Raw genomic sequence first — 15817 nt, 5'->3', positions numbered from 1 at the left:
CAATGTTTCTGAAGGAAATAACAAATCCTGGTATTTTAGGCCTTTCATTATTGAAAAATATATACCAGGCTCTCTGTCTGGCACTAGTTACACATGGGTGGACCAGGTGGATATGGTCCCTTTACCCAGAGAACACATGCCTCACTCATGAATACCTGATGCTAGGCTATTCCTTTTCAGACAGACCTTTGATGCCTACTCCCTTTTCAGTTGAATAGTTCAAGGAAACAGAAATTCTTATAAAATGGAAAACTTTAATTGTTTAAAGCAAAGGCACAAGTAAACATTTCAGGTTATCATACAATGTTACAATAAGAAATTCCAAAAATTAAAATGAAATACATTATAATTTTGCATCTCTATAGTATATTTAATGTATTATTCTATCTTCTCTTCTTTGGAATGAAAAGAAGGTATAGGCGGATCAATGGATGTAATGTAAAAACTTGGATTATAAATAGCATTCACTCCATTTTTAGTCAGAAAATTTGAGTAGAATGAATTAAATAAAAATTAACTAAAAAACATTGTTTCATTAATGACAGAGCAGCAATAACTTTCAGGCTAAAGTTCATTGTTTTAACAAAGTAAATCACTGATTTAATGAAATGTTAGCTGTTGATGCCTGGTACTTATATAAAAATCAAGCTGGCCATGAAAGGGCTTTATTAAGACACAATTCATATACTCATTTTACTTTAAATCTGAACATTATAGTGCATTATGTAAAGAAAAAGAAGCATGAGGAACCATGTCATTTCTAATGATGTCAGAAATAAAATACTTTAAAAGGTCTAGACCTTGTTTTCAATCAAAGGCACTGTCTGGAGAGTAACAAGCTGCATTCAGAGCTAAGCAAGTTTTTTTTCCTTCCCCAAATAGCCAGCCAGTTAGTTGGGACTTGCTGTCTCAGTTAGTCAACAAGCACTGAATGCTTAATACCTATCAACAAAAAGGGTAGAAATCATGTAGTTATATCTTTGACATATATTTCCAGGAAGAAAATTTTTTTCCACTAATTTTTTAATAGGCTATTGAAATATTTTCTTGGTCTGTAAGGTCTCTGTTTAATCACCTCAGTGTAATTTCCACTTTATTCAAGTGACTTGTAACCTCTTCTCAGCATTTCAACCCAGGATGACAATGACACCAGAAATAAACTATTCCAAGGGAGCAAGTTATCCTATTACATCCTAAAGGCCAGGAAGATTTTAAACCCTTCTAAGAAGTATCTGAATCCAAGATCTTGAAAGAAAAGATTGTTGTTTCTAATTTTTCATTATTCAAATTACAAGAGTCCCAACAGATTAAGGTTTACTTAACTACTAATTCCTAACCAGAAACAGTACTTAGGAAATTTTCTAAGGATATCTTTCAAAGTTTAGAATTGAAACATGATTCTAAAAGGATGTTCATACTTTTAAAGTCAAATTATAACAATGACTCAATGAAGCATACCCTAAAGGTCAATGATGCATGCTTTAGAGAATGGTGCCAAGATTCTGGAATTCTTTCCTTTTTTTCTCCATTTCCAAAGGCACAGATATCCTTCTGAATTTTCTATGGCTTCAAATACTTCATAATCTAAAATAGCTGGTACCGTCTCCATTTTGAATAGTTTTAAGTATAGGATCCACCAGGAAATTTTAGGTCCAAACCATTAGCTCAATAGCAAAAGCAAATCTACTTGAGACAAACTGAAGAGGTAAACCTACATGTTAGAGTATCTAAATTAAAATCAGCAAACTTTCTCTAAAGTGACAGACAGTAGATACTTTAAGCTAAAGCGTCTGCCTGCAATGCGGGAGACTTGGATTTGATCCCTGGGTTGGGAAGATCCCCTGGAGAAGGAAATGGCAACCCACTCCAGTACTCTTGCCTGGAAAATCCCATGGACAGAGGAGCCTAGTAGGCTACAGTCCATGGGGTCACAAAGAGTCAAACAGGACTGAGCGACTTCATTTTCACTTTCACTCTGCTATTGTAGCACAAAAGCAGTAACAGATAATACGCAAATGAAGAAGCATGGGTATGCTCTAATAAAACTTTATTGACACTAAAATTTGAAGGTCATATGATTTTCATGTGATTTTTTTTCCCCTCAACTCTTCAAAAATATAAAAATCACCCTTAGCTTGTGGGTCTGAAACTCCAGTACTTTGGCCACCTCATGTGAAGTTGACTCATTGAACAATGACTCTGATGCTGAGAGGGATTGGGGGCAGGAGGAGAAGGGGACGACAGAGGATGAGATGGCTGGATGGCATCACGGACTTGCTGGACGTGAGTTTGAGTGAACTCCGGGAGTTGGTGATGGACATGAGGCCTGGCGTGCTGCAATTCATGGGGTCGCAAAGAGTCGGACACGACTGAGCGACTGAACTAAACTGAACTGAACTAGCTTGTGGGTCATGTAAAAATAGGCTGTTGGCTGGAACAAGCTTATGGGCTGGACCAGTCAGATTTCTTGATGTGGGGGTCAAAGCTATCATGTTGCCATAAATCATCTCACTTCACTTGGGCATCAACAGCCTCAAGAATGACAGCAATGAACCCAAAAAGAGAATCTCAAAGGCACCAGTCAGACAATTCTAGCAGTACCTACATTCATAAGCTTTATGTAGCTTATGAATGTTGACACTCACATATCTATACATATAGATATACATATATCTCTGTAATATATCCAGGAAACAGTTTAAATCAAATTTATTTAAATCACATTAACTACCAGAAAAGCAGGGAATTGATAAATTCATTTAGCTGAGCCTTTTCAAATGCTTTGGTGTCAGAGCAATCTGGATTAAAACTTTAGCTCTGATATTTACTAACTTGTGGCCACAGTTATATTACTTAACCACTAGAATTTAGCCTGGAGCTATGGACTCAGGAGGCATGTTTTCAATCTTGTCTCTCAAGAGCTTGCTTACAAAGGGCTTGCTGGGAAAGCCTAGCTTACAATGTACCATAAGGCTTACCTCCTTGTTCTAGAAAACTAGTTTTGTCTCTTCTATTCCATTTTATCATGTAATTTTTTTTCTGCATGCAACATATTGTACAAAATTTACCTCTGTATTTACTGAATTCTGCCTTCCTCTCATTCTTGAGGATTATTTCCTTTTCATAAGCTGCTGAGGAAAATCAGAGTAGAAAGCATCCAGGCAACACATTTCTGGAGTCTTTCCATAGTGGAAATGTAGTTTGGGGGTTTCCTCTAATTTATCAGTGACAGGCATCAGTTTTCTAGGGAAAAAAAGATCTAGATGATAAAGAACTGGTAGGAACGGATTCTTATGGCTTGCTTCATCTATAGATCAGTAACTAGAGAATCTGAAGATAACATTCATAGATTATTTGCAGATATAATTGTTGTGCATCGTGGACCTCAGACCATTGCTTAAATTATATTAAGTAGAATATTAGCACTAAGTGATGCCTGTTATACTCTCTCTAATCAAGAAAAATTTAGTAGTTACATACACATGAAGTAAAAGATTTCACCAGTAGTGTCTTTGAATAAGCATCAGTTATGAATCTGCTAGTGTTGAATGCTAAGCAAAATACTAAAGCTACTGCAATATTAGTGTTTGGTTTTATTTTCAATTGTCTTTAACCTATTATTTACAGAGGTCCAGTTATAATGCTGAAGGCAGTCATTTTTCAACAAGTACATTCTCCATATAAAATGTTCAATGTTGGGTGGTACAGATTTATAAATATGTACAAAAACCCAATATATTTGTAGCTAACTAGTACTCTGGTAGGCAACACATGGAAGCATCATATGCACATAAAAATTTGAAATTAAAACAAAACTTAAAATTCTTAAGACAACCATTAACTTGTGTTTATAAAATTATGTGAAAAAAGGCTTTGTGTTTGGGAATTTTCAATGGACCACTAATAAAGCAGTAATTTTAGTTGAAGAAAAAAAAAAAAGAAGTTTCCAAACACAAAATACCAAGATAACTCAGATGTATATCTTGGTTAAATGTGTGTAGACAGCTGCTCTGAAAACAAATTGATAAATATAAATATACAATTTGTTCACTGAGCATAAAATATTGCACGAGAACAGCTTTGTCTGAAGAAAATTCAATTTTCCATAGTTCTGAACTTCAAAATGGTTCCCCACATATAGATATAACTGCATTTTCTAAACAAGAAATGTTAATATTTAGTAATACTGTTAGAACCGCGTTTTTCCCATTAACCATATTCCATTCTATTTTATGGCAATGGTAAGTCAGTGGTTAAGATTTGGCAAAGATAAAAAGGCAGATAAGACTGTAAAATATATATTTATATATATATATATACACACACATATACATATGAAACAGATATGTTCCAAAAACCCTTAGTCATGATAACTGATCCCTTAAAGAAAAATCCACAGTCTAGGTCACAGTGATGGTCAGACGGTGGTTGAGTACGAGGCTCTTCTCAGGGGCTGCTCCTTTTGAGCCACTCGACTGCCGTCTCTGGTCTCCAGCACACTGTCTTCTGCTTCGCTTTCACTACCATCTGCCAGAGTGGGGTCCAAAGACATTGGACCAGATTTTCTGTGCAAGGGGAAACCAATGCCACTTTCCTGTAAGGAATTATCTATAAACTCTTCATCAGAGGAATGGAATGATTCATCATCTCCTATTAAATGGTTGACGATGTGGATTCCATCAAAAGGGGGTTGGCTGGAGAAGCCTCTCTGGCCTTTTAGGCACCTGAGCTGTCAAAACAAAATCCAAGTTAATATACTCAACTTGGGGAAATACACACACTCCAAGAAAGCAAACATTTCATATTTAAGCAAGAAGATACCTTGATCTTTTTTCAATTTATGGATATAAATAGTAACTACCAATTTTTTAGTGACTCTTAAATGTCATGCAATGGGCACATAATTTATTTTTAGTTAAATCATCACAACAATCCTATGTGGTTGATTTTACTGTCTTCATTTTAGAGATTAGGAAATAAGAGACTCAGGTAGTATAGCTTGCTGAGGACACACAATAGTCAAGTTTAGATCCAAACTGAACCTCTGCTATACTAGAAATAACATAAACCCCATGTACCCATCATTAATTTCAACATCTAACACATCATGGACAGTCTTGTTACAATATACCTCTCATGTTCCTGACTATTTTGAGGTAAATCTCATCCTATCAGTTCACCTGTAAATATTTCAGTGTACGTCTGTAGAAGAAATGAACTTAATAAAGACAATACTCTGAACTATTACATAGCCTGTCTTGGAGCATGTCTCCATAATTTTGTGAGTGATGATGATGATAATGGTTTACAAATCAAAAACATTTGCTGAGTCTCCATCCTGTACCACTATCACTCAGTGAGAGCAGAGATGCTTTCTTCCCACCATGACAAAAATAGAAGACTATTTTTGTCTTCTCTCCCGTATTCTTCCCAGGGAGAAAGAGTGACTTCTCTCACTAAGGGGTAGGGGAGAGGAATGGCACGTACTGCTCAGCTCTTTTCCCTCTCTTTCCATCTTTGGGAACCAGGTTCTGCTTCTCCAACCCTGGAGTCTTACAGGGCCATACCCTTGTGTGGGAAGGGCTATGGAGATCAAATGCTACCTATTACTGGGTGGGCAAGTCAGACAAACTCTAAAGTTCAATACTGAAAAGTCCACTGTTGTCACACAGCAAAAACCACATTCTCCCAAACCAGTTTTACCAGTATTGAGAGTGATTTTCTCTTCATCATCTGTCCCTTCTTTGCCTCAGTCCACTACCATATAATTAAGACATCAGCCTCTTTTCAATAATTTGTTTCAAAAATATAAAATTTAATCTTGATATTATCACTTGTTTAATTTCTCTCATTCATCATGAATTTTCTCCTACAAGAGTTTTTTTTTAATCTAAAACAATAAAAACAAATAACTACCCAAATCTACTTTGACTATCAAGAATTTGCTAAAAATACACTTCATATCTCTTGTCCTTATCAGTATTATCAACCTGCAACTTTTGTTCTTTAGGGACAAATTCCTGGTCACTAACTATCTTTCCAATCTTGAGAAAAAGGCAATGTGAAATATTCAGGAAATATTACATACACTTTCAAAACTAACGGTTCTGAGAGTAAAGACATTACAGCTTTGCCATAACACCTCCTAGCTTTCCTGATAGACATCCGGGAAGAAGTGAAGAAACCCTAGTAAATCTCTGTTGGTATGTGACAATGGGAAACAAGAAGGATGCTGGGGCTCAACACAGCGATGTCTACCTCAGGGAAAGCATCAGACATTAAGAAATTCTTGTGCCCTAGGCTAAGAGAACATCACTGTGAGTTACTATGTAACTGAAGTAAAACCTTCCTCTATGGCATAGCACAAGGGAGATAAACTTCGAGTTGAATCTCCAGGGAAAGGACAGAGAGCACCAGAGAGACCAACCCGTGGTTGTGATGCCCACTGCATTACTACAACTGCCATGCTCTGATGCAACATCCTATCACCGAATTGCAACATATGATTTATAGCTCCAAACATAAAATTAAGTCAGTTAATCTCTTCCTTTCTCTTGTCCCCAGACCCTTTTGAAGAAATAATATAGAGCACGTGTCCTCCTTCTTCCTGGCTATAAATGAGGATTGTGGTAGAGGAACTACAACTTCCCAATTGTTGGGAAAGCTGTAGCTTTTCTTTGTTCTAACAAAATTTACTGCAATTAAAACACCACAGCATCATATCAAATGTAATCACTGACCTCAAATATTATATGAAATAAAACTATAGATAGAAGGGTCATCTCTTCAACATCAGAGATGCAATTTAAAAAATGATTCCTTATTTGATAATTGCTAATACAGAATAGCAAAGGCATAGAGAAAGTTTTTGGTGGAGAGAAGAAAAGTCTGAAGGTAAGGGACTATTTGATAAAACTGAAACTATCTAGTTATCCCCTGGACCTAGGAGTGTGCATATTGGTTCTGAGAGGGTAGAGTGTGCATACTGGTTCTGAGATGTTTATTTTCAGGCCCTGAAAATAAACATCTGGGCAAGGAATTCCAGGGTACTGAGTACCCAGAGTGTGGTCTCAAAAGGGTTAGACTTCAGGGTGGCTCAGATGGTAAAGTATCTGCCTGCAACGCACGAGACGTGGGTCTGATCCCTGAGTCAGGAAGATCCTCTGAAGAAGGGAATGGCAACCTACTCCAGTATTCTTGCCTGGAGAATCCATGGACAGAAAAGCCTGACAGGCTATACTCCATGGGGTCCCAAAGAGCTGGACATGACTGAGCAACTAACATTTCCACTTTCAGGGATGTCCTCTGGGACTCCACATCCTCTGAAAAGCAGTCTGCCTGGGAGAAGTCCAGAGCCGTGCCTTCTAAAGTGCCATTTTTGCTGTCTGTGTCTAAGAGCTGTACTGCTCACCCTTTTTACTAGACTTCTAGGAACTAACTATATTTAAAAAACAACAAAAATGCAGACAAGTAACCTTCTCAATCCAACCCCGCTACAAAAACTTTCAAGGGTAATACTGGTCGCAAATTTAGATTAGCATATCTCAAAATATGGCCCATTGATCATCGGCATCAGAATAACTGAGGATACCTACAAAAAATGTAGAATCACTCCCCAGATTTAATGAACCCAAATCCAGAGCATGAAAACCCAGAATTTATCTATTTTAAAAAAGCACTTCAGGAGATGTTGATATGCTCAGTTAAAGGATGACTGCGGTAGATCCTCTGTTCAAACCAAATGAGGCTGACTCAGAAAGGAGTTGATTTACCCAAAATGGAACTATCATTTATTCAGGACAAAAGTGCTGCTGAACTATGAACATCTGTCTGCCCGTGTGTGTGTCTGGTATATACAAACAGACACCACCTTTCAGTAGTACAACCAAGCCGTTCTGGGCCGATTCTACCATCTGGTGGTTGAAACAAGGAGTAGTCTGTTGAAATATCTTTTCCTGAAACTTTTTCCTGGTGTAAGAGTAGAGTCTAGAAATGTATATGCTCAAAAAAGCTGAATAATTTTGATGTACATTCAAGGGTAAGGACCACCCTTTACACAATATTTCACTTTTTTCTTTTGTTTGGTTTTGTTTGACATTTTTGGGGGGGTCAATCACAGGATAAAGAACCTGATAAAAGCTATTGACTCTTGTCTTGAAAAGTACACATATATTCTTGAGTGTACCTTTTTCAGGCCCACTGTCTTCTAATTTTATAAAAACTATAGGAATATCTTCACAATACTAAAAGCAAAGACAAAAACTTAAAATTGTGAAGTGCTAACAATGCACTCATATCATGGAAAAGAGAAAGTATTATTTTTCTAGGTGAAATTAGACATAGTTTCTAACGACAATGAATGTGCCTCAAAGTACTTCTGAGATTTCACAAGGAAAGAAAAGGCACCAGGACTCTCTGGAATTGTATGCAAAGGGTCCTTTCTGGGGAATCTTTGAATTCCTCAGAGAAGGAGCTCAGCAGGATCATGATACAATGATGGTTTTAGTCAATGCATCCTACCCAGGCATTCAGACCTTCCTGTCAGGTTTTAAAGTTCCGTAGTCTTAAGTCTGAGTAGAGAGTCAAATATTATCAGACATTTAAGGAAAGCATTTAAGAGAAACCATAAAAAAGGCAACAAGAAGTTAAGACTATTTGGGGAGAAAAAAACTTAAAAAAAAAAAAAAAAGCATTACTCATTGCTTCTGAAGACACTGCATCCATGTAAAAAGAAAACGTGATATTCTAAAAAGGGGTCTTAGACTTAAATTTCTCTGACCTGAAAGATATGAGCTTTGATACTGAAAAAGCCTATCAAGTGTTGAAGACAATGGTTTAAAAGTAAACCTATATCATGGTATATCACAGTGAAATTTCAGGACACTGGGAACAAAGAAAAGACAAAGTATCCAGCCCAAACCAACAAACTTTACATAGAAGATTAAGAATCAGAACAGTATTAGACAACAGATTAGTGCCTTCAAAATTCTGAGAAAAAAAATTTCTAACCAATATTTTAAAAAATTGTAATTATCTTAAAAAAGTTTTATACCCATACAAACTATCAAGTAACTGTGAGGCTAAAGTTTGAGTTAAAAGCTTCAAGGACTTAAAATCTGGGGTCAATCATGAGAACCAGAATCAGATAAATCTTTTCTATAGTTTATCTCACATCTTTTTTTCCCCCCAGAAAGGTAAGTGATATGTCCACCAAAATGAAGTACACCAAGAAAGACATGCTTTTATTTTTGATCCAGGAAAAAGGAAGTCTAATGCAGAAGTGAGGCAAAAAGAATCCCTAGGATAACAAAGAAAGTCCCCATGATGACAGCTATGCAGGAGGCCTCCACCTATACATGATGACACCACTTTGAAGTAGACCAGCAGGCAGGAGGAAGGATTTTTTTTTCCAAGAAGGTGAAATCAGGGACTTTCTGGGTGGTCTAGTGGCTAAGATTCCACGCTCCCAATGCAGGGGGCCTGGGTTCGATCCCTGATCAGGGAACTAGCTCCCCTGTGCCACAACTAAAAGTCTGCATGCTGCAACTAAAGATCCCGCCCTCACAACAAAGATCCCATGTGCCACAACTAAGACCCAGTGCAGCCAAATAAATAACTAAGTAAATAAATAAAAGGAATAAGCTGTCAAACCATGCAAAGACAAAGATGAATTTTTAAAACAAAGGTAAAATTAATAGTACACCTAAACTGAAAGAAGAGAACTAACACATAACAGGAGATTTGCACTGTATTAGAGGAGAGTTTGCACTGTATGAGAGTCCCCTGGATAGCAAGGAGTTCAAACTAATCAATCCTAAAGGAAATCAACCCTGAATATGCACTGGAAGGAATGATGCTAAAGCTGAAGCTCCAATACTTTGGCCACCTGATGCGAAGAGCCAACGCACTGGAAAAGACCTCGATGCTGGGAAAGACTGAAGGCAAAAGGAGAAGGGGGCAGGAGAGGTTGAGATAGATAGCATCACTGACTCAATGGACATGAACTTGAGCAAACTCCGGGAGATAGTGGAGGACAGGGAAGCCTGGCATGCTGCAGTTCATGGGGTAGCAAAGAGTCAGACATGACTTAGCAACTGAATAACAAGAGGAGAGTTAAACATAAGAGAACACACCAATAAAATGAAAAAAACTAAGACAATCATTTGAATAAATGTATGCAGGTGAAATAATCACAAGACACTGTTCTGTACAATTGAAAGGCAATACAAAGGAATGAAGTCCTGATACATGAATGAACCTCAAAAACATTAAGCTGAGTCAAAGCCAAATACAAAAGACAACATATTACGTGATTCCATTTATACGAAGGGTCCAGAACAGGCAAGTCCACAGAGACAAAGTAGACTAGTGGCTGCCTATGACTAGGGAAGAGGGGAGGAGAAAGACAATGGCTGAAAGTAGACACGAGGTTTCTTTTTGGGGTGACAGAAATATTCTAAAATTAGATTGTGGTTATTGTCACACAACTCTGTAAATACACTAAAAGCTATTGAATTTTATACTTAAAATGGGAGAACTTTATGATATGTAAATTAGGCCTCAATAAATCAGCTGAAAATATTAATAACTAGAGACAGAAAAACAAACAAATCCTCCCCAAAACATTATTTTCCAAACTTCCCTGATAAGACTATCTTGGAAACTTGTTAAAAATAAGATTTTCAAGGCCTTTGGTTTCTACTCTGGAGGAGAGGCCTCCAAGGAAACTCAGGAGCTTTAAAACACACACACACACACACAAAATATACCTTTTGAAAGAGTGGATCCTTTCCAAATCTTTAAGTAGGATCCTGGTTTCTTTCCAAATGATTGAATCTGTACCAATAATTCTTTCTGGTTAAACAGTATCTCATGGTATCACACATTTGAAAGGCTCCATTAAAGAGATGAAGCATGTACTAAAAATATGCAGGCCAAAGAGAGGTCTTAAGAACTGCTAAGCAGTTTAATATTAGGCTGTTGGGGTGCTGGGGTTGTAGGAGTGACATGGAGGTATCTTAAGTGCCTACTGCTAAGTCAAAGCAGTCAATGTGAAAAAGCTAAATACTGTAAAATTACAACTATATAACATTTTGGAAAAGGCAAAATTGTAGTGACAGTAAGTAGATCAGTGGTTGTCAGAGATTAAAAGGGAGAGAGAGAAGAATGAATAGGTGGGGTCCAGGAGACGCTTAGTGAATTATTCTGTATGACACAGTAATGGCAGTTACAAGTCATCGTAACTAGTACATTTGTAAAAACCCACAGGATGTACATCACAAAAAATGCATCCTAATGTAAAAACAGACTTTAGTTTATATGTCAATATTAGCTTATGTATGACACTAACACAAGATGTTCATGGGGGTAACTGTGGGAAGGTGCTGAGGGGGTTTATCTCTGCACTTTCTGCTCAATTTTTCTGTAAACCTAAGACTGTTTCCCAAAATAAAGTCTATCAGTTAAAAAAAAATGAGATGGTCTGTGATATTTGTCTATGACCATATTTGTCTATAATGTCAGAATTGCTTGAGCAAATTTTGAGAAATTTGAGCAAAAATTGTCTGTTTTAAGACAATGTTTAGCCTCTTGTTCTTTAAAAAAAAAAAACAAACACAGTAAAGTACACAGATTTTAAGTGTACAGACAAATAAATCTTTACTTATGTATATGCCCATGTAACTACCATCTGGATCAAGATATAGAATGTTTCCAGCACCCTGGGAGGCCCCCTTGTGTCCTCTCTTATCTGGGTGATTACCCTACATTGCATTAAAGGTCACCACTACTCTGACATCTAACATCACAGAATACTTTGCCTGTTCTCAGACTTAAACAAAGAAACGTATGGCATATACTCATTTGTGTCTGGCTCCTTAAGACAAGAGAAGACTCTACACATGGACCTCACCAGATGGTCAACACCAAAATCAGACTGATTATATTCTTTGCAGCCAAAGATGGAGAAGCTCTATACAGTCAGCAAAAACAAGACCGGGAGCTGACTGTGGCTCAGATCATGAACTCCTTATTGCCAAATTCAGACTTAAATTGAAGAAAGTAGGGAAAACCACTAGACCATTCAGGGATGATCTAAATCAAACTCCTTATGATTATACAGTGGAAGTGAGAACTAGATTTAAGGGACTAGATCTGATAGACAGAGTGCCTGATGAACTATGGACAGAGGTTCCTGACATTGTATACGAGACAGGGATCAAGACCATCCCCATGGAAAAGAAATGCAAAAAAGCAAAATGGCTGTCTGGGGAGGCCTTACAAATAGCTGTGAAAAGAAGAGAAGTGAAAAGCAAAGGAGAAAAGGAAAGATATAAGCATCTGAATGCAGAGTTCCAAAGAATAGCAAGGAGAGATACTGATCCTCAGCGATCAATGCAAAGAAAGAGAGGAAAACAACAGAATGGGAAAGACTAGAGATCTCTTCAAGAAAATTAGAGATACCAAGGGAACATTTCATGCAAAGATGGGCTCGATAAAGGACAGAAATAGTATGGACCTAACAGAAGCAGAAGAGATTAAGATGTGGCAAGAATACACAGAAGAACTGTACAAAAAAGATATTCAAAACCCAGATAATCACGATGGTGTGATCACTCACCTAGAGCCAGACATCCTGGAATGTGAAGTCAAGTGGGCCTTTGAAAGCATCACTACGAACAAAGCTAGTGGAGGTGATGGAATTCCAGTTGAGCTATTTCAAATCCTGAAAGATGATGCTGTGAAAGTGCTGCACTCAATATGCCAGGACATTTGGAAAACTCAGCAGTGGCCACAGGACTGGAAAAGGTCAGTTTTCATTCCAATCCCAAAGAAAGGCAATGCCAAAGAATGCTCAAACTACCGCACAATTGCACTCATCTCACATGCTAGTAAAGTAATACTCAAAATTCTCCAAGCCACGCTTCAGCAATATGTGAACTGTGAACTTCCAGATGTTCAAGCTGGTTTTAGAAAATGCAGAGGAACCAGAGATCAAATTGCCAACATCCGCTGGATCATTGAAAAAGCAAGAGAGTTCCGAAAAAACATCTATTTCTGCTTTACTGACTATGCCAAAGCCTTTGACTGTGTGGATCACAATCAACTGTGGAAAATTCTGAAAGACATGGGAATACCAGACCACCTGACCTACCTCTTGAGGAACCTATATGCAGGTCAGGAAGCAACAGTTAGAACTGGACATGGAACAACAGACTGGTTCCAAATAGGAAAAGGAGTTTGTCAAGGCTGTATATTGTCACCCTGCTTATTTAACTTCTATGCAGAGTACATCATGAGAAACGCTGGGCTGGAAGAAGCACAAGCTGGAATCAAGATTGCCAGGAGAAATACCAATAATCTCAGATATGCAGATGACACCACCCTTATGGCAGACAGTGAAGAGGAACTAAAAAGCCTCTTGATGAAAGTGAAAGTGGAGAGTGAAAAAGTTGGCTTAAAGCTCAACATTCAGAAAACGAAGATCATGGCATCTGGTCCCATCACTTCATGGGAAATAGACGGGGAAACAGTGGAAACAGTGTCAGACTTTATTTTCTGGGGCTCCAAAATCACTGCAGATGGTGACTGCAGCCATGAAATTAAAAGACGCTTACTCCTTGGAAGGAAAGTTATAATCACCCTAGACAGTATATTCAAAAGCAGAGATATTACTTTGGCAACAAAGGTCAGTCTAGTCAAGGCTATGGTTTTTCCAGTGGTCATGTATGGATGTGAGAGCCGGACTGTGAAGAAAGCTGAGTGCCGAAGAATTGATGCTTTTGAACTGTGGTGTTGGAGAAGACTCTTGGGAGTCCCTTGGACTGCAAGGAGATCCAATCAGTCCATTCTAAAGGAGATCTGGGTGTTCTTTGGAAGGACTGATGCTAAAGCTGAAACTCCAGTACATTGGAAAAGATTCTGATGCTGGGAGGGATTAAGGGCAGGAGGAGAAGGGGACGACAGAGGATGAGATGGCTGGATGGCATCACTGACTTGATGGACATGAGTTTGGGTGAACTCCGGAAGTTGGTGATGGACAGGGAGGCCTGGCATGCTGCAATTCACGGGGTCGCAAAGAGTCGGACATGACTGAGTGACTGAACTGAACTGAACCTGTTACTCAACATTATGTTTGTGAGATTCATCCATGTTGGCATGTATAGCAGTTGTTCACTCTTTTTCAGCGGCATGTAGTATTCCACTATGTGAATTTAACTATGTCAGAATTTAACTATCCATTCTACTATTAATGGCTTTGGGGCTGTCTCCAGCCTACTGCATATAAAGCTGCTAGGAACATTCTTAAATATGATTTTTAGAATATAAGCACTCACTGCTCTTGAATACATCCAGCAGTATAACTGCTGTGTCACTGTATTATTAAGTTGGGTCACTGTATTATTAAGCTCTAATAAACTGCCAAATCATTTCCCAAAGTATTATAACATAAGCTCTTTAAATTTTGCAAGAATACTTTGGCCTTACCTTCTGCCAGATGATTGTCAAAGCAAATTAATGGTCCTTTAACTGATCATCCTGATTAAATTCATTCTAGGCTCTTATTAGAAAATACGGCATTGTATTTTCAGCTGTTCAATCATATTAGCAGAGACTTGTGATTCTTGTAATCACATGGTAATGTGGTAACTCTTATAAACTGATGGCATAAGTATAAATCAGTAAAAGTATTTCTGAAAATGGTTTGGTATTATTTTCTAAAGTTGTGTACCTATATACTTTACACCTAAAATAACCATAGATTACAGTTTGCTTGGGACAAACTATTTTCATTCTTAAAAGTGCCCTGGTTTGAACCATAAATAGTAAGTCACTCAAGCAATTCCATTCCTAAGTATATGAACAACAAAAGTAAGTATAATATACTGAAAAAACATTTATAATGGGATTTCCTAGCAATTTTATTCATAATAACCCCAAATAGAAATAACAATAGAATGAGTAAATAAGTTATGGTATATCATATAATTGACACAATACAGTAATGAAAATGAACTTTTACTGCTACATGGAACAACATGGATAAATGTCACAGTATGAGCAAAAGAAGTGAAGCACAAAATAATTCATTCTGTATGATTCCATTAGTATAAGGTTAAACACTAGGCAGTAAGTGGAAGAGTGACAAAGAAACCTTTGAAATGCTGGCAAGATTCTAGTTCTTGACTTTGATGGAAGATTAAATAAGCATATTTATTTTTGTAATAATTCATCAAGCTGGACCACTTAGGACTCATGAATTTTTCTGTATATAATTGATACTTTAAGAATAAAATGTCTATTATTAAATAAAAATCCAAGAAATAATATCTATGGAAGGTTGCTAGAAAGACATGCAATTGCCATACATTCTTTTTTTTTTTTCTTTCTTCTACTAGTATTTCTAAACTCTACCTTTGGCTTTAACCAGACAATCACTAGTTATATATCTGGACTCTACTATTTTAGTCCATTATAACAGTGCTCTTACTTAGCCTAACAATTTCCTATTCAGTATATTTTCCAGTACCATATGTGAATCCATAAAAGAAATCAAAGTTAAAAAGCAGGAAAAGGAATAACTGATTTGGTTTTGTCTTACTAGACAACATGAATCTTTAATATATTATATTCCATGCTTTATGCTGGCCACTTATGCAGCCCACTTTGATACTCTAGGCATTTCTGTATGCTAATAATAACTCTGATTCTATTAGATTAGGACTAATTATTTTAATTATTAGATTGACCCATATGATACCACCATATTTGTAAGTGAAAGTTAAGTATTAGCAATTTCCTTTGGTTTAACTGGGCT

The 15817-nt window shown here is 37.2% G+C and overlaps 1 protein-coding gene across 18 annotated transcripts in view; it reads right to left on the bottom strand.

Moving 5' to 3' along the window:
- Positions 1-234: 234 nt before the first annotated feature.
- The window catches only part of EVI5 (ecotropic viral integration site 5), a 234351-nt gene continuing 218768 nt past the window's right edge, over positions 235-15817 (bottom strand). For 10 of the 18 annotated variants that reach the window (XM_027536494.1, XM_027536492.1, XM_027536491.1 and 7 more), the window contains one exon: positions 235-4729. In XM_027536494.1, the coding sequence (XP_027392295.1) occupies positions 4418-4729 (312 nt within the window). In that variant the 3' untranslated portion in view covers positions 235-4417. The remainder of the gene's footprint in view (positions 4730-15817) is intronic. The other 8 variants (XM_027536501.1, XM_027536502.1, XM_027536504.1 and 5 more) reach the window with 6 other exon arrangements.

This window comes from Bos indicus x Bos taurus, chromosome 3 (assembly GCF_003369695.1).
Source record: "Bos indicus x Bos taurus breed Angus x Brahman F1 hybrid chromosome 3, Bos_hybrid_MaternalHap_v2.0, whole genome shotgun sequence".
NCBI lineage: Eukaryota > Metazoa > Chordata > Mammalia > Artiodactyla > Bovidae > Bos > Bos indicus x Bos taurus.
Note: the sequence above shows the minus strand (reverse complement) of the source record. Positions and strands in the feature narration are given on the sequence as shown.